The 23465-nt window shown below is 39.8% G+C and overlaps 1 protein-coding gene across 3 annotated transcripts; it reads right to left on the bottom strand.

Moving 5' to 3' along the window:
• Positions 1-1730: 1730 nt before the first annotated feature.
• Positions 1731-20463, bottom strand: LOC120438244 (matrix remodeling-associated protein 8-like). 3 transcript variants are annotated; one of them, XM_039608688.1, is made up of 4 exons: positions 20183-20463; positions 3420-3759; positions 2119-2460; positions 1731-1872 (listed from the first exon to the last, which is right to left on the bottom strand). In XM_039608688.1, the coding sequence occupies exons 2-4, from the start codon at positions 3649-3651 to the stop codon at positions 1763-1765; spliced, it is 684 nt and encodes a 227-aa protein (XP_039464622.1). In that variant the 5' UTR covers positions 3652-3759; positions 20183-20463; the 3' UTR covers positions 1731-1762. The 3 variants fall into 3 exon arrangements, 2 of the variants coding, with proteins under 2 accessions (XP_039464622.1, XP_039464621.1); XM_039608687.1 differs by lacking the exon at positions 20183-20463 and adding an exon at positions 4405-4535; XR_005611736.1 differs by lacking the exons at positions 1731-1872; positions 2119-2460; positions 3420-3759 and adding exons at positions 16856-16916; positions 17137-17231.
• Between the last annotated feature and the right edge of the window lie 3002 nt (positions 20464-23465).

The following is a 23465-nucleotide window of genomic DNA, read 5'->3' as shown; positions in this document are numbered from 1 at the left end:
TTTATCCTTCAAGGACCTGCAGTCCAAAAAAGCACCCCTCCGACAGCCAAACCCATCTATTCTCTGATTGGATAGTTAAATTTGTGATTGACATGACATTGACCAATCAGCTGAAAGAAATATGAGCCCATAATAAACCGACTAATGACAGCGTATGAAACACACGAGGGGAAGAGCTTAGCTATATGTATATCCGCAAGTTTGGGTCTTATTTTCCTAAGACCCAAACTCTTTCATTGCATGTATTTTAAATTTCTCTTTGATATTTGGGCTGATTGCCACCTGATGTGTAAAAACAAAGAATTAACAGATTTTTTAATCTAATTTTTGCCTCTGAGAAAAATTAGATCAAGATATGAGGATATTTGTTTAAAATTTCAATAGAAGAGTGGCAGTATAATGTCCTCGAAAGTGGATATCAGGCCCTTGTAGATCAAAATGTAGTATTTTGGTCTAGACAACCCAAAATGTGATGTAGATATATGTGGACACCAGGTTCTAGGGTTAAGTGTAAAACTATTTTTTTATCTTTCAAAGTAAAATTTGTATTTTTTTATTGTTTTGTCTGAGCAGTTATAGACACGTTTGAAAACATTTCACAAAATTTTTAGTGCTTTTGTAAGTTACACTGTAAATCTATACACAGTTCAGAAATGAACGAGGTGGAGATGGCGAAGTCCATTCGCTGGTTGGTGAGGAAGAGGAACATATTCAGGATCACATTAAAACAATACATGGAGAAGAAATAGATAGTTGGATAGGAATGAGGTTATAAAAGGATATCACAGGCAAAAGCAGGTTGGCTTAAGTGTGCATTTATTAAGAAAAAGTGAAAGGGATGCTCACTGCTCAATGAGCAGTGGGTAACATGGACAATTTGATGTTAGGGAGTAGACCAGATCTGTGAAGGGAAATGCAGTTAATTTCATCTTCATTTGCATTTTATTTTGTTCTGAACATGTGTTCATGTGGCACTAGGCCTTGTTTAAGAAAATTGACTTTTGATGTGCTCATGTGGCAGATTTAGCTACTATAAAATTGTCCTTTGAAGTTATAAAATAACTTTATATGAACCTTTGAAAAGTCATTTTGTATAAAATTTGTATAGCATTACAGTTTCTGAGATCAAAACTGTTTTACTTTTATAATCAACACCACAACTTACCCCACACCACATTTTGGGTTTTTTCCAGAAAGCTATATTTCTTAAAAAACATATTTCAGATCTACAGTGATTGTTCCCAGGGGTGCACAACATCATGAAACATATGTATTTTTGTTGGAAGCATTACTGTCATGGCCTCACTTTAAAGTCAATGTAAGTAAAAACTGGCACAACTCACCCCACTCTCCCCTTCATGATTTGCAGAAAGTTAAATAAAAGTGGTTTGTAAGCTTTACAGTTTAGCATCAGATGGGGAGAAATATCTGAGTCTTCAACCACATCAATCTTTATATTTATATAATCCTATAAACATTTTTAAACATTTTCAACTAAAGAAAAGGCTTTTACACAAACATACAACAACATGAAATAAATATTTTAGACCAACAAGAAATTAGATCTACTTAATTTTAATTTGAAATGTGCTTCATAGATGCTAAATAACCCAAACTGAGCCAAACACTATTCAGACTCAGGATCCTGGACAAGATTATTGATCATCTGTAATCCTCAGAAAATGTTTATGTTGTTGGTTCATTCTAATTATACACTATCCAGTCGTCTGCTGGATGTTCAGGATAGTTTTATTCATCAACTTTATTTATTTTTTTTTGTATTTTCTTTCTTTTTGTAGATCACAGACCCAACAGCAGCAGCAACAAGAAGCAAACCAAAAAACGTCAATGCAACAGTTCCTCCTGTCCGACCTGCAGGTGAGAAACAGGTGTGAGGTGTCAGCTGTCAGGTAGGTGATGAGTGAAGAACAGAACAGAATCCATTTCCTCTTCAAACTGCTGTCAGACATTATCTACTGCACTCTGATCACATCACTCAGACCAGCTGCTTTCTACAAAGTCTCATCAACAACATCTTTAGAAACAAATATCAACAACCAGGAAGCAGCTTCACCTCTGATCACACACACACACACACACTCAACTCTACTCACTCACCTGGAGGATCAGCAACACTTAGATAGATGATGCTGATGAACTTCATACTGTCTCCCTCTCTCTGGACACGGCACTCGTAGGTTCCAGCGTCATTAATCGTCACATTCTTCAGAATCAAAGATGTGTTTCCATCCTCCATCCATCTGTTCTGCAGATCCACCCGGTTCTTAAAAGATGGATGCTGGTTGGCTCTAAGAAAGTATCCATCCCAGTACAAAAACACATATCTATCTATCAGGTCAGCTCTGCTCCACTTTACAGCTATGATGATGTCATTGTTGTTTGGAGCTCGACATGTAAGAGTGATGTTCTGTCCAGACTCAGCTGTGATGTTTCTCCTCACTGAAAGAGGAAACAACACAGAGCAAAGAGGTTAAAGGTCAAAGAATCCTTCATTTAAACAGACAAACTAATTCAATGAGAAAAACGTTGTATGTAAACTACACTGATGCTCAGACACAAATTCTCTGTTTGGTTTCTAACACTTAAATCTCACCCGCACAGACAAAAAGTCAAGCTCAGCAGTACTGTGTTAGTTTTACTGTTGATTTTCATTTATATAAAATCTCTGGGTCTGTAGTTTTAGTCACAAACAAATAATCTGAGTCTAAATCTGAGTTTAAATCTGAGTCTAAATGTGATCAGATGAATTGTGACTGGCTGTGAGAAAGTCTCTGACTGCATTCATAGATGTGTCCTTTCAGCTGCTCTGATCCAACCTTTGGTCTCTAAGGAAGAGGCTTCAGGGAGATGTTTGCTACGTTGGACTGTAGGACCATCAGAAATGTGTGCAGTAACAAAACAGGCAGCACTGAAAGGAGCTCTAAGTGTTTGTGTTGTTCAATGATTTGTGCACAACAACAAAAATGGGACCTCTCTCATCCATCAGTCATCATGTGGACATTTTTCTGACACACTTTGAAGCTGATGGACGTTTTGTGTCTGCACTAAGTACGTTTTCATGAGCTATGGCACCGTAAGGATTCACTTTCACAGACTCACAACCACCAGCTTCACCCCTCCAGCTGTAGCCTTTAACATTGAGTTTCCCCACACATGTTTACAGACGAGTTAGAGAGCAAGAGAAGAAGAGACTGATTCATAAATGTCTTTGTTTCTGCTCTAACCTTACCCAAACAATGCTGCTCTACAACTCTAGACTACCAGCCAGAAAGACAACAGCTGGAGAAACATCTGTCTACCTCTGACATCCACCAGCTCATCCATACAGCAAACAAACATCAACAACCAAGAAGCAGCTTCACCTCTGATCACACACACACTCAACTCTACTCACTCACCTGGATCAACTCTCAGGTGAATGAAGCTGACACCCACATTAGCTCTCTTTCTGCGGTGGGTTTCTTTTGTAATGACACGACACATGTATGTTGCAGCATCATTAATCGTCACATCCTTCAGAATCAAAGACACGTCTCCATCCTTCATCTGTCTGTCCTGCAGATCCACCCGGTTCTTAAAAGATGGATGCTGCTCATCAAGATCAATTGTGGTACAAAAGGACATTTTCATCTTCCAGGTCAGCTCTGCTCCACTCTAATACTGTTATGTTGTTGTTGTTTGGAGCTCGACATGGTAGAGTGACGTTCTTTTCAGATTCAGCTGTGATGGTTTTATGGTCTGAAAGAGGAAACAACACAGAGCAGAGAGTTTAAACCAGGGTCCCCAATCCCAGTCCACGAGGGCCGGTGTCCCTGCAGGTTTTAGATCTCACCCTGGGTCAACACACCTGAATCACATGATTAGTTCATTACCAGGCCTCTGGAGAACTTCAAGACATGTGGAGGAGGTCATTTAGCCATTTACATCAGCTGTGATGGATCAAGCACACATCTAAAACCTGCAGGGACACCAGCCCTCATGGACTGGGACCCTGGTTTAAAGTAACTGTAACAGAAGCCAGTGAGACAGAGACCACTGAGCTCTGCTAGAGTTGATGGACTGTGAAATTATACTTCCAGTTTTCTTTGCCATGAAGATAGAGCAAGACCTACTGACAGGGGGGAGGAAAAGCTCCCCTTTACCAGGAAGAAACCTCCATCAGAACCATGTTTACTTTGAACTAATACAAAAAAAACATTAAATATAAGATATATACATTATAGAAATACTGTTTTTTAATTGTGTGTGTAAATATAAGAGCAAAAACTGTAGAGAAACAAAACAGCATTTCATATATGTTTCACTGCCATAATATAGAGTGATTTAAAACACTCCAGAAACAGAGCTAGTTTAATTCATGTTTTAAAACGAGTTTAATCTCACCTGCAGAGACGAGCAGGAGGCAGACACACAGCAAAGTCCAGCAGAGAGACGCAGAAGCTACAGCAGACATTTCTCACAGATGTCTGAATGATGGTGCGATTGTTTGAGAATGCCATGAATAAAAACCTGACTAGACCGCAAGTTATAAAAGGAATTCAAAGTAATTAAAATTTTTTCCAGGTGTGGGTGTGTGGGGCGGATACTCTACTGATCACTCTGACTGGTTTCGGAGAAAGGTGGATTCCGAGTGTTGGAAGTGTAGCAATGGGTGGGGAAAACCAACGACTTCAGCTGGTTCTTCCTGTCTATCCACATAGTGGAGTTTACTGGTGTGAGTTCAATCAGAGTACCATCGCTAACATGGTTAACCTGACAGTCACTGGTAAGCTGAGTGTGTGGAGTTAGTGTTGATGAAGCTGTGTGTAAATGGATGAAGTGATGTAGTTTGTCTCTGTGTTGAGGTGGATCAGTGGTCCTGCAGAGTCCTGTCCTCCCTGTGATGGAGGGAGATGACGTCACTCTGCTCTGTAAAACAAAGACCACTCCCTCCAACCTCCCAGCTGCTTTCTATAAAGGCTGTGTCCCAATTATTAGACCGGACACTTGAAGTACGCGCACTACGCATACTACGTACGGTGCGTGCTGTGGTCGTGTCCAAATTCATGGGCTGCATCCTCCTGCGGCCGCATTTGTAGACCGATTACGTCTATGTTGTCCAAATTCGTAGACTGCTCCGAATGCAGCCGACAAATGCGTCCTCCTTTTCCCCAAATTTGAGGATGGGTCGGGTGTATCCTTCTTGGCCCACCATATCCCAGAATTCATAGCGCGGCCCAGCCAAACTCTAGTTTCCGGCAATGGCGGCCGGTACTACATTTTAAAATTACTCTTATTAATTTTTCTGGGTCACAAAATAAACTTTTAACATATTTTCAGGTGAGAAAGATATCGCATATTTGGAAAAGTGCTTCGACGTTTTCGGAGACGCCTGCTACCCACCAGCTCGATAGCGAGCCGGGAGCTCGAGGGTCACTGAAGCCGCTGAGAACGGCACAACTCCCGGCACATCATTTTCAGATCACTACGTTTAACCCGCTACTCGGGTTAAACGTAGTATATAAGTACCTGAGACAACCTAAAAATGTTATTGTTGGGCTTTTTCAGTGTTTTGTTTGTTCATGAGTAAATCGGTTTGGCTGAGATTAAAGTGATTAGATTAGATAAAACTTTATTAATCCCCCGAGTGGGTTCCTCCTTGGTTTTTATACAGCTGACTAAACGTCAAACAGAAAACTGATTAAACAGATGTGTGAGACGGTCGAGAATTTACGCCAGTGTCCTGTTATATTTTACATAGCAAGGAGCAGACAGCCGAGTTTATTAAACTCCCTTCCAGGGAGACTCACTCAGTAGTTAAACATGAAAACAGAGCTGACGTTAGTTGGTATCTGATGAGCTTCAAAACCTTATGAACTTGTGATGCAAGGCTTGAAGATCATTTTTTTTATTCTTGTTTTCCCTGAAACTGAATCAGCACAAACCCCACACATGGTTTGTCCAAATTCAGGAGAAGGATGCTTCAAATGCCAAATTTGGAGGTAATGACATCACAGCGATGTAACGAAGGCTTTCCAAATTCAAAGAGTCCTCCAAATTGCCGACAAATGCGACCATATTTTTCAATGGTGCGACTAAAAAAAATATTTGGTCGCACCAGTCCGACCAACTGTTCGGGTAACAAAAAAAAAAATCTCTGCAACTCTCTGTATGGTCAACATCAGACCACCTATTGTGGACTAAGCCAATCAGAGATAGTCAGGGGCGGGACCTCTCTGACTGGCCGTGGTCAAGTTGAAAGTGCAGTTGGAAGAGGGAGGTGAGAAGCTTGTATAAAGCGTTATCGATTCATTAAATCCTGAATCGACTTATATAAATGTGTTTTGCCAGAAACGTCAGATTCTCAGATTAAAGCTCACAAAACTATTTCTACAACCAGTAAACAGTAAATGAGAGCAGGTACATGGACTCCACACAAAGACGTAAACACAGAGCGGACCCGACGCATCAGAATCAGCTTTTTCTTTCTCGGCTTTCTCACCCGACGGCACATAGACGTTTTTATAGAAATAGTCATTATAGAAATCAGTGATGATACCCAGCCCTAGTGAGTAGCCTAGTCCTGACAGAAGTGGATGTAGCTATGGGTAATAAGAAAAGATGAAAAGAACTATTGATAACTTTTTTGTTAAGTTCATAGCCAGTGCTCTGACACGGTGCCATCAATCTTTGAATGCTGAAAAAGCACAGTGTATCTAGAAAATTATATGCTGCAATAAATGCACTGCCCAAGTGCCCCCTCTCCCCACTGCCTTTCAGCAGCATGCAACAGCAAACAGGTCGAGGAGGCCGAGATGATAATTAAGTTTAACATTGTCTACAATATTGACAAAGCACTTTAAGCACAAGACTGTTAGTTAATAATTTAGAAATGAATATTGTCTGTATGGAGTGCTAACTGTTTAAAGTTAGGTGCACTCTAGTGCACCCATGGCAAAAAGTTAGCCTAGAGCCCTGATATACCAGCTAGCCAAACTTCAGTAACACTACAAACGTCACTGCTGTTTAGTTTTTTGCCTTTATTTATGTTGGAAGTCATAGCAGAGCTGTACGTTTTAATTTCTTTCCAAAACCCCCCAGTCAGGACATGCTTTATTGTATTTAGATTAGGGATGCAACGATACCAATTTTTTCAAACCAATACAATACCGATACTTGGATCTGAGTACTTGCCGATACAGAGTACAAAAAACGATACTTCTACCACAAACAAACACACACACACACACAAATGCAATTACATTGGAAGAGAGGTTTTATTTTATTCTCTGCCAATAAAAAATAAAATGTTAATAAAAATGACCACAAAAAATTTTCAAGTGAAAAAGGTGTTTTTTTTTTTCTGCAGAGGTGTTTTTTTTCTGTTCTCAAACTGATCTCCCTGTTGGAGCTCAGTCTCGGGGGAGTTATTTTTTTTTCTCCTTATCTTTCTTCATTTTGTGCTTTTCCATGTTATACCCCTCTGACCTGTCTTCCCCCGTAATGTTTGTGTAATGTATGTATGGTTGGATGGGTAAGATGGCGCTGCCATTGCAATAACATGAAATTTTACCATGTGGGACTAATAAAGGTATATCATATCATAAGCACTTCTGTTAAATTATTGCGGAGTGTCCACATCGTAATTTAACAAAATATCACTGAACTATTGGCACTGTCTCCAGCTTTCAGAATAATAAATAAACACTTTTGTTTGGAATAAAATAAACACAAATTAGGTTTGAGAATAAAATAAACGTTTAAATTATTGCAGTGTCCATATTGTAAACAAACAAACAAAATAACGAAAATATTTGGCATTGACGAACAAACTCCTCATCAGTCCACTGTGCCATTAAACCGAGGACTGACAGCGGTTGGGAATTTCATATCACAGCTCGAGTATGCTGAGAAGACGGTTCAATCCTGTTTTCCAAGACCGGCATTGGCTGGTCATCCTGGGGCCTGTTCTTCGTACCTCGCTAAGTAAGTTAGCCGGATTTGAATGTTGACGATTTCGCGTGATCTTGGATCGTTCGGTTCTCCGAAGCTCATCTGGGACTTGCTGTCATAGCAACAGAGCCGTAAGCGTAAACCTGCTCGGGAGCAGGTTTACTTTATGTAAACAGGATTAGATCGCGGCCACTCAGGTATGTCCGCTGCATTTATACGAAAGGAACAGCGATATTTCGCCACTGTTTTACCATAAATAAATATTATCAATGTAACTAAAGATAATGCAGTATTTGATGCTTTATTGATTTCATACAGATACATACAAGTCATTTCAGAAAAAAAGGGAAATGTATTATTAATCATTCTATTACATGTATTTGATCATTCCAGATGTAATTCATATTTTAGAGTAGTAATAGTAAATTACTACGTGCAATCAAGATCAGAGACCACGCTACAAAAGCGAAGGTGGAGTTGGGAAGTCTGTTGCAGCCATGTCCTGTCCGTTTGTACGCGAGCAACCCATTGCGGAAGGTGCAAGATTGATAAGGAGGGTTTACAGAATTCAGCGTAGATTGCGGGATAGACGGGATCCTTTAGCTCAGCGCGACAGTGTGCTCATAGAGAGATATCGATTCTCCCGTGAGGGTATTATTTACTTTTCTCTCTCTCTCTCTCTCTCGATATATATATATCTCCCAACTTACTGTGCATGCTTCAGTCACCCCTTGCATGGGAACAGGTAAAAGTGATGGAGTGTTATGTCAAACTACACAAAAAAACCCACAATGTCAATAAATGGCACAGTACGTAAAGGGGTGTGACGAGGGGGTGCAGGACCACCACCTGTCTTTATGTGCTCTGCCCTTTTCTGGGTTGCTGTTATGAACAAACAGATTATTCCAGGGTCTCTTGTCATAGACTAAAAGCAATATAAGTGATAAATATTACCATTCTGTAGAATATTCCTATATTTCACTTTTACTTGTTCCCATGTTCTAGTGGGTCCTGTTGTGGCTCTAATGTGGAAGAGGATATGGTGTAATATAATATAATGTGGTATAATATAATATCACATGATATAATGTAATATCATGGATCACTTACGAGTGTAATTTGTCAGCAACTTTCTGCCAGCCCCCTCTCCTTGCTTTTGCAGCCTTTGCAGTGTTCTCCTGCGTTTTAATTAAACTCTGAAACTCCTGATATCCCAAAATCAAGAGTTCTTGCTCTGCTGCCGTAATACACTGAGTGCGCTCCTTCCACATCTTCGCCGACCAATCACAGGGTTGCCGATCAATGTTTCTACTATCGATGCGTAGCCCCTTTTAAGCCACCCAGTGATCTCAGATTACTTCATCCAGCTGTACTAATCGTCAACAACAGGTGCGTTCGGAGAACCGGATTAGCGAGCTCACGGTTAGCGCGATGATTTGATCTTGGATGTGTCATTTGATCTTGGATGTAGTAAGTGAGGTACGAAGAACAGGCCCCAGAGCTATAAAATGAGTCAGAACCTCTGTTATTGTAACTGCCCATGGATTTTCTTTTGACATTTTTCATTGCTTTTAACTCCGTTAAATGTCATAAATTCCGTTTTCATGGATGCCTGGATGTTAAACTCAATTGTTACACCTGGTAGAGCAGAACACTGATCATTTTATTAAAGATGAAAGACTTTAAACAGTTTTTCAACTCTCAATAATGCCACAGTGATCGTTTGATATATGGACCTTGTTGCGAAATCAGTTTCACCCTGGTTCTCTTATTCCTCAAGGCATCCAGAGACGGCACCAGAACTCAGTAGTTATTTCACAAAACCTTTATTCATCTTTATTTAAGCATGCATTCTTCTAGAAGGGAAGACGAGGCTGCAGCTTCGCAGTGTATACAGCACTATAATGACCAGACCTAATTCTTTTGAAAACCTTACATCTTTCCACAGGTTTCCACTTCATCAGACATCACTTAGACACAGAGCTGGATGAGGCCAGCACAAACAGCAGCCTATTCGACAAAGATGATGGATCCATGGGGTCAGGAAAGCCAGAAGCAGGGGAGCTGGAGAGGTACCTTTCATGTCCATTCACAGGATGTGTGGCTCTATTGCATGTCTTTCCTCACATCAAGAAGCTGTCGATCAAAGTCAATACAGCTCTTTCTGCATTTGGAGCTTGTGAAGGACCTCTTAGTCATGCAGGACTCCTGTTCACTGCAAAACAGTTACAGCTTCACAGAAAGAACCTCGAGAGCAAACTGCTGCTGAAGCTTAACCATCACTTCACTGAGTGAAGAAATAGCATATTTTTGCTAAATATGCAAAAATAGATGCACACATGTACAACTTATGGTAAACTGAGCTGCCTTGTATGTACATATGTTGAAGATGCCTCGTTCTAATGTTTTCTCTGAGGCTGCTATGCCATTTGGAGCAAAAATGAATATAAAGTTTACAGCATATCTTGTCACTGGAAATTGTTTGCAACATTTATATATTCATATTATTTACTGTAGGTATTGGTGAAAAAAGTTTTATGTTGTGAAAAACCGAAATATGGAAATTAGAATTGCTGTGCCTTATTTTGTTGATGTTTTTACATATATTCCTTTTGAAAATAATACAATTTGTATATTTATTTATTTTTGTTTGTCTGATAGCATTTATTTATAAAAGAATCGGACATTTTAAACAGTTACTCGCTACTTGAGTAGTCTTTTCGCCAAGTACTTTTTTATTCTTGAGTAACTTTTTTGACGACTACTTTTCACTTTTACTTTATGTAAAAATGGTATGAAGGGTTAGTCCTTAGGGACTAGTAAAAGCGCTATACAAATACAGGCCATTTACCATTTACCAAGGACGGTTTGGTTTTTGGAATAAGCAGACAAGGGAATCTGCCAGTAGGCGTTGGTTAAATCCAGCATGATAAAAACCAAAGTGCTTAACCATGACCTGGGCAATCATGGCTCAAGAGTTGGGAGTTCGCCTTGTAATTGGAAGGTTGCCGGTTCGAGCCCCGGCTTGGACAGTCTCGGTCGTTGTGTCCTTGGGCAAGACACTTCACCCGTTGCCTACTGGTGGTAGTCAGAGGGCCCGGTGGCGCCAGTGTCTGGCAGCCTCGCCTCTGTCAGTGCGCCCCAGGGTGACTGTGGCTACAATGTAGCTTACCATCACCAGTGTGTGAATGGGTGGATGACTGTGTATGTAAAGCGCTTTGGGGTCCTTACGGACCAGTAAAGCGCTATATAAATACAGGCCATTTACCATTTAACCAGTCCAGGTCAACGCGGGGCATGGGATAAGCATCAAACCTTGAGACCTTGTTCACTTTGTGACAATCATGACAGAACCGAATGAAACCACACACTCACTTGTTAGTTATCTGAAAGCACCTTAAAGACAACCGGCCCCTCTCAACAGCTAGGACAAATCATCTGGCAAACAGATAAGCATAGGAGACCAAACACTGAGAAACAAATCCTCATTACCTCCTGAGATAACAGCATTTTCAGCTCCAAAAGTTCAAGCTGTTCCTCTGGACGTAGCGTTTTGTGGGAGAAACGTTTCGTCTCCAGAGACTGAAGAAGTCACTTGGATGAGTGACGAAACGTTTCTCCCACAAAACACTACGTCCAGATGAACAGATTCAACTTTTGGAGATTTACTTTCCTGGATGATTGAGAATGTTTCAAGGAGCATTTTCAGCATTTCAGCCAATTCCCTTTGAACAATTTGTCTCTTCTTCTCAGGCAACCTGTAGGGCCATGAACGCACTTTGACGCCAGGTTGTATTTCAAAGTGGTGCTCCATGAGAGACGTACAGACGAGCAGGGGGAGAACACATCTGCAAACTGCTGTTGCAATGCAGGAACATCTCTCTGAAAACTTCTTGCCCACAGCACGTTTTTGAGGAAAATCAAACATTTTATGACATTTTTGTCCTTAAAAAACATTTCAGAGTTTTTATTGAACTGCAGTAAGTCAGCGTCAGTGGAGAACAGCCAAGTCTCCTCCTCTGATAAACCTCCACCTATACTAGTTGAATTAATTTGAATCTGAAATCATGGCTCATACTACTTATTCTGAGACACCAAACTGTTTAATAAGACGAACTTTACACAGAGTTCATCAAATATAACTAATGCTTTAACATTATCATTAAAGGATTTAACAATACAATCTTCAAATCATCAAGAAAACAGCTGCAGAAGACGTGGATCAAAATTAATTCATTAAAAAACAACATATTCTTTGAAAGAGTCCTGCTTTGGATCCTCTTACCTCCCCACCCCACGGTCTGCTACACAGATCGTGACAGAGTGATCCCGCCACACATGGGTGCAACAGACTCAATGGAGAGGCTAAGGTCAGCGGAGGAGCACACGCTGTAAGGGAAGTGTAAATTATTTATTTCATTTTATGCAGGATAAATGTTGCATCTGTTCTGCGGAGCTTTCTTACAAACAAAAGCAAATCCTCAGTGTTACAGAGGCATTACAGAGCCAAACATGAAAATGAGGAGACAAACACACTGAGAATGAACACAGGTCGGCCTATACTGACACTGAACAGCTTTATCATTATTATTTTTTGTTAGTATGCGTTTTATTTTTCAAATCAAGCATCTAGGACAACTGTTCTGGACCAGGCAGTCCTGAATTTTACTATAAAGGACTGCCAACCCCTTAGTATTGTGGAGAGTGTCAGAGAGAAACATTCCAAGATCAGAGGATCCTTTAACGTACTGGGAGAATAGGAAGACATCTTATCAGAACCTTTTCCACCTGACTTTACAGCTTTTGTGTACCCAAGCTTCATCTGTGCCTGTGAGTTTTCCAAAGCTGGGGAAAAGGTGTAAAGGTGTATACTGAATGCAAAAAGATTGGATAAACTTATTTTTCTGAATGGAAATTTATAATAAACTCTGAGTCAAATGGGTAATATTACATTCACAATTTTCATTTCAATTTTCACTTAATGTCATTTACACTATATTTTAAAGACGTAAATGGCCTGTACTTGTATAGCACTTTACTAGTCCCTAAGGACCCCAAAGCGCTTTACACATCCAGTCATCCACCCATTCACACACTGGTGATGTCTACAATACTTGCAATATAAAACATATAAAATGATTCCATAGAAAGTACAATACCGTACAGTGTATAAGTATGACTAGGTCATTGAATTGTTGTGAAATGTTGTGAGTCTCAAGTAAGTTGCCTGCAATGATATTTAAGGTCCAGCAGGTGTCAGTATGGAGCAAAACAGCAAAACTGTGTCGACACAGTGCTGATACAGTTTGGGGAATGTGCTGAAACGCTTCACGAGGCCTCATCTACCCATCACTAATCTTTATGTAAAATAATAAATGTTGATAATGTGTTCACCTATGGAAGTGTATCAAGAGGAAGAAGTGACCTTACAAAAAGATGATATGAGTCTGTCTTTGTGGCTTTCTGTGCTCCAAGCTTTATAATAGTATATTTACTTTTAAACATGAGTTATTATAGTTAGAATTTTCAGTTCATGTTTCACATGCATTATTTGTCTTTATGATTTTAATTGTAATTTAAAATGTGTCATCCATCATTCTCCCTGAGGAGTCGAGTTACGGTGACTTTGTATCTTCTACAAGAGACACACAAAAGCAAGTTAAAAAAAAAAAAAAAAAAACTGTCGAGGAAAATATGGCAAAGTCCCAAGACTTACAAAAGGAAGCCTATGCCAGACAAGTCCAGAAGAAGTACAGAAATCTTGTGTACAGCTTTCAAGATGAAGTTCTTCTCTTGAACATGAGGAAACGTGGAAGGAAGGGAGGAAGGTTTGATCCAGATTTTTCAGGACCCTAGACCATTCAAGACATCACTGGCAAATGTGTGAGATTAAAAAACACGGAAGGAGCAACTTTAAAAAATCACTACAGCATTGACCATATCAAGCCGTACAGAAGAAGCCACCATGTAAATGTCAGTGACAATGAAAAATACCCAACTCACAGTCAGACAGTGAACAGCAGCACAGACCTGAAGATGCCCCCCTGCCATCCTCCTGCTAACCCTCAATGCCAGCAAAGTCCAGAGGATACCAGACCCTCTATTATTTGGAGAGGTCAGTGAGGTGAGGTGTTGACCACTACAGAAGCAGTTGTGGTGGAGCAAATGCAGATAGCTTGCACCCTACTTGAACATCGAGGTAAGTCCAGTACAGTCCTTATCACGTTAGAGTGTGTACTTCCAATTTAAATAGTGCTTTTCAAACATTTTCAGATAAGACCCTTCTTAAAGTCTAGTTAAAAAAAAAAAATTCAAGGGACTAATTTGCCATGAAGTAATTGTGGAGAAAATGTACTATTATTTTTCTTTATTAATCAATAAATAATGTTTGATTAAAACCTAACCATGAATGTGTTTCAGGGAACAGTGAGGACTACGGCATTGTTTGCTCTATGTTAGATGCTGACGCTGACCGCAGCATGATTGAAATGGCAAAACAAAACAAAAGAAACACATAAGTCTTAGTATCATTACTTGCTAATCATGTTGACTAATAGTATTCACCAAACATAATATGAGCCATTTATTTTTCCTTTCCAGGTGCTGTGTGAATCTTGCTAAAGATGGGCACATTTTGCATGTGCAAAATATAAAGAGAGCAACCAAGAATATAAATGCAAAAAATGTAAGGAAAACACATAACTTCAAATAAAAACAGCTGTCTTTTCCCCTCCATGTCTCTTTGTATTCTTTGTCAACATTAGATGATTGTGTGCTGGAGGCACGTTTTGATAGTGTGATTTGGCCACCTAAAGATCCTACCTAAATAAATCCAAGCTGGAAGCATGTTCTGAACGTCCTAGCGAAATAAATCCAAGTTTTTAAGTGTGACTTGGCCATCTGAACGTCCTAGCTATAGATATGTATAGATATGTACGATGGAGCCATTAACCACGTAAAGTAGCATATTCTGATAAGACAGCACGGATTGATAGACAAGACCATAAATTTACGCTACGGTAGGATATTGTGACAAGGTAGGACGTTTTGTCAGAACACCGGTGTTAGCTTATGCTTGTGCAATAAAGCTTATAAAAGGCAGCAATCAGATGTCCGAGCCTGAGTACGACACAGTTTCATCAGTTAAAACACACCCTTATGGTGGGAATTTGCTAAATTAAAGGTAGTTAGCTTAGTAAAAACCGTACAGTAATCAAGACTTAGCCAGACCCCGCGACGGAGAAGTGGAGGGTCTGTGTCGGCTATGGATAATCCAGTAACACTGAGACACAGTGTCTGCACTTGCATTGTGTCTCTCCTGTATGGATTCCCTTATGCTTTATCTTTAAGCTCATGTGCAGAGGTGAAGGATGACCCACACTAGTCACAGATGTGCTTTTTCACCCCACTGTGGAAGAGTTCATATATTTTTAATGTACTTGGTGTGTGGAAGCCTCTCCCACATTCTTTGCAGTAGTTCATTTGGTCTCCAGTGTGTCTACGTTGATGTGGTTTTAGGTCCTGTTGATGATTGGCGGTTTTTCCACAAAGGTCACAGAGAAACTCTTTCCCACCACCACAGTGACGACAGGGTTGAGAACAGGATCCATCTGTGTTGCTCTGCTTCTAAACAAAGACCGTTTAAGTCAGGGAATTCCTTCAACATTTTTATCCTGGACATCACCTGAAATATCTGCCAATGTCCAATTACGTTTTAATGTTCACATTATAACTTACTGGGCGAAAATGACTCTTCATTTTTCCAAAGAGTTTATTCAATATAACTCCAAAAGTTTACTGATCACACTTGTTCCAAACAATCAGGTTACAATTACAAGATAAAAATAAATGCGTACCTCACAGTAACTGCACTTGTAGAGTTACTTTCTGGTGTGGTGGTTTTCCTGTTGGTGCTTTTTCAGGTAATGTGGAGCTTTATAAGTCTTCTCACACAGGTCACATTTATAAGGTCTCCCGGCAGTGTGGCTAAACATGTGTCGTTTTAACTGTGCATCTGTGGTAAACATTTTCCCACACTGATCACAGCAGTAAACATCATTTCCAGTGTGAATCCGTAGGTGAATATTTCGGTAGTGTTTGTCACTGAAAACTTTTCCACAGAAGTCGCAGCTGTACGCCTTAATTCCAGAGTGGGTAACTAGATGCCTCTGTAAGTTTCTACTTTGAGCAAAAGCTTTACCACACAACTCACAGCTGTGTGCTTTTACGCCACTGTGGATGAGTTGATGTGTTTTTAAGGTTTGAGCCTTTTTAAAAGACTTTCCACATAAGTTGCAGCTGTACGGTTTAACTCCACTGTGGATGAGTTGGTGTGTTTTTAAGTTTTGAGCCACTGTAAAAGACTTTCCACACAAGTCACAGTTGTATGCTTTAAATCCACTGTGGATGAGTTTGTGTGCTTTTAAGCCTCCAGCCAGGGTAAAAGACTTTCCACACAAGTCACAGCTGTGTGCTTTAACTCCACTGTGAATGAGTTGGTGTGTTTTTAAGTTTTGAGCCTTTTTAAAAGACTTTCCACACAAGTCACAGTTGTATGCTTTAAATCCGCTGTGGATGAGTTGGTGCGTTTTTAAGTCTCCAGCTTGGGTAAAAGAATTTCCACATAACTCACAGCTGTAAGGTTTAAGTCCACTGTGGATGAGTTGGTGTCTTTTTAAGCCTCCAGCTCGGGTAAAAGAATTTCCACATAACTCACATTTGTAAGGTTTAAGTCCAGTGTGGATGAGTTGATGTTTTTTTAAGTCTCCTGACTGGGTAAAAGACTTGCCACACTCATCACAGCTGTATGCTTTTAGTCCACTGTGGATGAGTTGGTGTCTTTTTAAGTGTCCAGTCCGGGTAAAATCCTTCCCACACTCATCACAACTGTATGTTTTCTCTCCCTTTCTTCTGTGAGGTTTGTCGGCCTCCTGAGAGAGCTGACTTCTTGCTCCATGTTGGTCCTGCAGTGAAGACATATTGATAAGAAGAGAAAATCTTTTGCTTCATAAAACATTTGAGTTCAACTGATGATATTGTTGTTTCAGTGTGTGGTCATAAAATCTGATCTTTGTATTTTCTTTTAAACTCTGTGGTTTTTGGTTGTGAATGTAGAGTGTAACAGCAAACCAACCGGCTGTGCACACAGTTTCAATAAAAGTGTAACTCTAATATTTTTCTCACCTTTTGTGTTGAAGGCATTGTTTCCACTATACTGGCTGAGCTGAGTCCAAATGGCTAAAATTCTTCCTCTGCTGTTCCACGAGACTATTCTCCTTCTGTCACGCAGCAGGGACACAAAAGTGCATAAGTATGTGTGTATGTATATGTGTGTGTGTATATACACATACACACACATATATACATATATACATAGATATCTATATAGATATCTATATAGATATATAGATATCTATATAGATATCTATATAGATATCTATATAGATATCTAGATATCTCTATATCTCTATATCTATATCTCTATATCTATATCTATATCTATATATATATATTATGATAGCCCGACGGGCAGGAAAAATCGCTAGCCCCGGGATGTCTGGCTGGCGATTTTGCGAGCCTTTTTCCTATCACCTTAAATCTTCACTCAAAGACAAGTATCTTCGACAGCGTATATATCGATGTATTATACATAAGAGACAAAAATTGTATATATGTATACATACATACACATAGATTTGATGCGCTTTCGCCTACAGTGTGAACGTAGAATTAAGCGCCAAACCATGCTACCTTTGTGAATGTTACCTACAAGCAGGGGCGTCGATTTGGCATGGACGGAGGGGACACGTCCCCACCAATATCCAGCGATTATTGAATTGTCCCCACCAATAATTTGATCGCTTCTTGTAAAAAAAAAAAAAAAAAAAACAGATAGAAAGAAAAAAAAAAAAGATCTGTCAGCGTCTCATTCACCCAGCGGTGCAGAAAGAGTTAAATTACGTTCTCTACTGGAGTCCGACCTTATGTGACAAATGTCAATGTGATTGGCTGAGCCTTTCAGGGAGCTCTGTTTAGTTTCAGCAGCGGCAAGCCTGTGCTGCAAGGAGAGGAGGACGGTAGCAGAGGAAGAACGTGCATATAAGAAAGTATTTTTCAAAGAAAGAAAGCTGTAAGTCACTTAAAGCCAAGTTCACTCATGAAATGTGTCCGTCATAATAACGTTACAAGCTATGCTATGCTTTGGCCCACATCAGTCTTTAATTGTATGCAACCATGAATTACCGCTTTTGGACACTAACTGCACAACAAGCAGCACTATTAGTTCTCCCAGTCTCAGAGCAACATGTCTAATTTTGATTGAAACTGTCAGAAAAAACGGCAGCCTCGAGCAAGCCAGGATATTAGTTTAAAGAGGCTGTTAAAATTATACGTTAAAATGTTGGTGACACAATAATTTCATCCTAGTGGCACTGACATATTCATAGGGTTAATTTTTGAGACAAAATATCATGAGGTAGTCATGATTTTGCAAATATTCCACCTTGTAGTGCAGTTTGCACTACAATTGTTAGGCTGCTGATGTAAATTGATTGATTAGTGTAGATTTGACAAAGAATCGGAATTGTCTCACTTTTTATATGGCACGAATCAATGTGTTATTTTGTCAAGAGGCAATATGTCCTAGTGCAGTCAGAGGGGAAAAGCCAGGGCAAAAGGTGAGGCACATCAAGCACAGAATAATGATTTTGTGGTCATCTTAGATGAGTTTTATGGACAAAAACCACCAGTTCATTTAGTGTTCCCTTAGTGCTAATGTATAAGAGAAGTTGGTGTACTATAACTGAAGTAATCGTGTTAAGATAAGATTACCTTTCGTTTTGTCACAGCAGAAAGGGGACAGTGCAAAGTTATATAGCGAAAATTAGAATACAATAAGAATAATATACTGTACACAACTGTACAGAATAGAATAAAATATACATTAGGATAAAAATAGAATACAAATGTTATATACACCTGAGTAAAAATACAACTTACAACGTCTTATTGCACGTGTGTGTGTTTGATCAGCTGCAAAAGTCTTTGTTGTGGAGTCTGACAGCAGTGGGGAGGAAAGACCTGCGAAATCGCTCCATCCCACATTTAAGTCCTTAAAGTTATATTCTTTTATTGTCTTGACTGTATTTGAAGCTATTTTTATTTTTGTATGATACCTGATTTATGTGGAATATGGCTGAAGTAAACTAAAGTCTAAAATAGTTAGTCAGTCATTTGTTTAATAGTAATTTAACATTATATAATTCACATATAAAACTATGAATTGTAATTTTAAATGGTTTAATAGCATGTAGAATAGCATATGTAGGCAAGTATATTTCTCCTTTTTTATCAAGAAGCAAAGACGAAAAGGAAAAAAAAAAGGAGAAATAGGGCGGGGTTCGGTGGTTGAAACACCCGTCCCCACCAATGCCAAAACCAAATCTACGCCCTTGCCTACAAGCATACTTTAACGGGTAAAATGAAGTGGCAAACTATCCTGGCTGTATGCATATGAGCTACAGGTATACTCTGATGGGCAACGTTAAGTAGCAATCCGTCATACCTACTTACATTGGTGCTGGAATTAGTCTCTGTGACAGCAGAAATGTGCATAAACTACTTAAGGTAGGACGTTTTGACAAAGTAGGATGGTTTGGCAGAACGCCGTTTCGTTCGTGAACGACGCATCAATAGACTCGACTCCATTTGAGAACACACAAAGTAAACTGCACGCGTCAGTTGTGCAGCGAAAACGCCGAAATCAGAGTCATAAAACGTACGAGGGGGACGATAACGACGAGACGATTCTCTCGATCGTTTACTCTTGCTGTCCTGTGAGCAGCATCGGAGTAGTGTTAATTGTTTGAGATTTTCGCGATGGCGTCGCGCATGAGATTCTCACAAGGTAAACTCGCGACATTTTAAAGAGCATTTCAAGAGCAACAAGAGTGTCGGAGTGTTTGCGGTAACCTCGCAAATTTCACAGAATGAATACTTGGTGTTTATTTTGTCGTTTTCTATGTAGCGGCTCCTGAAAAGCCACATCTCTTCGACAAACGCCAATTAATCTGGACTATTTTTCTATATGCATTTCTATCCCCTAGCAACCGCCATTTCATAATGTTGCAAGCAATCACAAATTCTACAGTCTGTCAAACTCTAATGTATACTAAACAATCTACTATTCTCAACGTAAAATGAACCCACATTAAAAAAGCTCGGTGCTTACCTTTAGATGAGCCCAAGAACTCCGTGATGAAGCTGGAACTCTTTCCAAACACAGGAAACGGAGCAGGTACCCACGTGGTTCACGCTGATCTCAGCAAGGTGTGCAGATCGAGGCAGATATATTCCTCTAAGTTTACTAATTTACTCGTTTCATAGAAAAGCACTTCTCTCTGCTCGCCTCATCTCCTGCACGCACACGCTCGGCCCTTCTTCTTCTTCTTCTTCTGACATTTGTATTGGCGGTTGGCAAACAACTGAAAGGTGCATTATACGCTCGGCCCTCGTTATCCGGGTCTGCTGTGATTTGTTGCTGCGCGGTCACGTGATTCAGCTACGCGTGGGGCGTTCTAAGGAGCTTGGAAAGAAGAGCGTCTCGCGTTCTTTAGGCTGGGCATACCATTGGCTGTGTCCCAGTTTATATATACCTGAGACTGTCACCTGTCTGTCTGTCCTGCACTCTCTCTCTGTTTCTTTCTCTCTGATTGTGGAATAAATGTATGAACATGTATTTATAAGTTACACTTGTGTTTGAATCCTGCAGCTTATCACACATTTGATTTCCATGTGTGACGACTGCAAGTGTCCAGAGTGAGGACAGACTGAGGGACCCACTGCTGCAAATCATCTGTGAGGCTTTGCACCCCTGATGATCCACCAGAACAAACTCAGCAGTGTGTGAGGAAGAGGAGGAGGAAGAGCCAGCAGCAGCTGACAGATGGAGAGAATAGACAGACTGTTCCCTGTTTGTGAAGGACTGCTAGGAAAATTTAACATAACTAACTGTCTGTCCTGAATCAGTCTTATTAGGTAATGTTCAAATAATGTTATCATTCCAGTGTTTTCAGTGTGGGAGAAAGTACTCAGGGCCTTCAAGTTACACACTATGAAATGCAGCAACAAGTTTAATATTCAGAAACCTGAAGTATGTATCAGCAGCAGAATCGAGCTAAAAATAAATGTTTGTTTCAGTTCTGTGAAGCTTTAAGTATTTTGGATTAGTAGTACTGCTGTGTTTGTTGCGTCATGTTGCTGTAATTGTTTATATGCTTTATATATTCTCAGGTAAGTTGATCTATAGTGTTACATCATATTCTATAAGGATGTTATGTGTTTGTATACTTTCTGCCCAGTTTGACCCATTTAGCAGAAGTCAGCCTGTTTAAGGCTCTGATATCTATTCTTTATGACTTAAAGCAGTTATGACATGGTCTGATTTTCTCACCCAATAAAGGAATATTTCATATATCAGTCTACTCTTCATTCTATCAGACACAGTTATCACAGCTTGTACATTTTCTTTTTACACATATATGTAAGCATTGAGCCAAATTTAGTAATGCCAACATATTAAAAGAACAATGTTTGTCTCTTATATATAATACATCTGTATATACACTGTCAGAAATACTTGTCTTTGAGTGAAGATTTAAGGTGATAGGAGATATAAATAACTGCTACTTGCATCCTTGACCCAGAGTTCAAGCTCATATCTATCTATCTATCTATCTAGATATATATATATATATATATATATATATATATATATATATATATATAGATATATGACAATACATATAATATTGTCCATATTATATTAACATTACCACAATGAGATGACTTTAGTCTAATGCACAACATTAGCTAATTGTTTACTAACTAATCCTGAAATGACTGTTCAGTACAGAAATGAAGCCCAGCTATTATGTTTTACAGTCCTGTGGTCTCAACTAATCAACGTGATGTCATGACAAAAACGAATGACCAACAAAACATTTTTTCTCTTTCATTTCTGTCACACAAAGCTGTATGAAACGTTTCTCGCGGTTAGTATCATGGTTGCTAGGCAACTTGAACAGTGCAACGAAGGCTAGACCGTCCCATTTCACAAGCCTCTCACTTCCGCACTTCCCGTACTTGTAGTATGCACTGTACGTAGTACGCATAGTGTGCGTACTTCAAGTATGCATACCCTGAAAAAAATTAATAAACAGCCATTGGGCCTTTCTCAATATGCGTACTTGTGCGTACTTGCGTTCTTGTGATACGTCATCAGTTGGAGACCAAGTACTGTTCCAATTCGAAGTACGCATCAAGCCGAGAACACGAAAAAGTCCCGGATGTGTTCTCGCTCCGCCCGTTTTATCGAGCATGCATCGGTGGTGACTTATGTGGACTTGGTACAGCTAAATATCCCAGAATGCATTTCGTCCAAAACTCAAACGCGGCAATGGCGGACGAGAGGGGCTAAAAACTTTTAAATATTACTCTTTCTGGGTCACAAAATAAACTTTTAAGTTATTTTCAAGCGAGAATGTAGCTGTGTAAACTTCAAATATCTGCTTGATTTATCAATATATCATATATTTCCAAACGCGCTCCGACGTTTTCGGAGACGACTGTGACCCGCCAGCTCCATAGCAGACAGCGAGGTCGAGGATTATTAGAGCCGGTGAGAACAGCGGACTCCCGGCACATCGTTTTCAGCCCCCGCTCCCCCCCGCGGTCTTTTCGCTACTCAGGTTAAAGAAACCCCAGCAGCTGTCTATCGTATTGAGTGTCCACTAAAATAAAAATAAAAGCGTTCTAACATCTCACCTGCTTGTTTTTATTAAGGTATGTAGACGTATGTACATGTACACTATTTTTATTAATAGAGATTTCACTACTGAGGTTAAAAATGATATAAGTCACTTAGATCACTTCTAAATTTTACCGGTTTGGCTGTGATTAAAGTTAAGCTTCATAACATATTACTCACAGTTAAATTAAGAGGGGACGGCAGTAAAAACTCCGGACCTGTGACATCATCAAGTACGCTGGTGTTCCAATTGTACAAATCGCGAGTCCGTACTCCCGTGCGTTCTCGGCCAGTACATACTCGCCGAGAACGCGAGTATGTACTCGCGTACTTGAGAATTGAGAAAGGGCCATTGACTGTAGAAAACAGGGACGACGCGACAGCTCCCCAAAAATGAAGCCAAAACGTCTCCATCGCCCCCTGGTGTCTGACTGCAGTATAGGTCATAAACCCCGCCTCCTCCATGTTAGCGGATGGGACTGGGGTCAGACTAAAATAAATTTATTCTCCTTAGATAATTTTTTTCCAAAGATTCTTTCTTTTGTTATCAATAGTTATCATCACGCTGATTGATGTCCAAGGGGTCTCCTTTCCCATAAGTTTGATTCTAATTCTTACCGCGGTGATGTTAAATTGGGATGAAACGTCATCATAACAGCTTTGACTGACAGCTGCATTCACGGAGAAACTAGCGTTTCTCTGTCAG

The sequence above is a fragment of the Oreochromis aureus genome, linkage group 3 (assembly GCF_013358895.1).
Source record: "Oreochromis aureus strain Israel breed Guangdong linkage group 3, ZZ_aureus, whole genome shotgun sequence".
NCBI lineage: Eukaryota > Metazoa > Chordata > Actinopteri > Cichliformes > Cichlidae > Oreochromis > Oreochromis aureus.
This window is presented reverse-complemented; position numbering and strand designations above follow the sequence as displayed.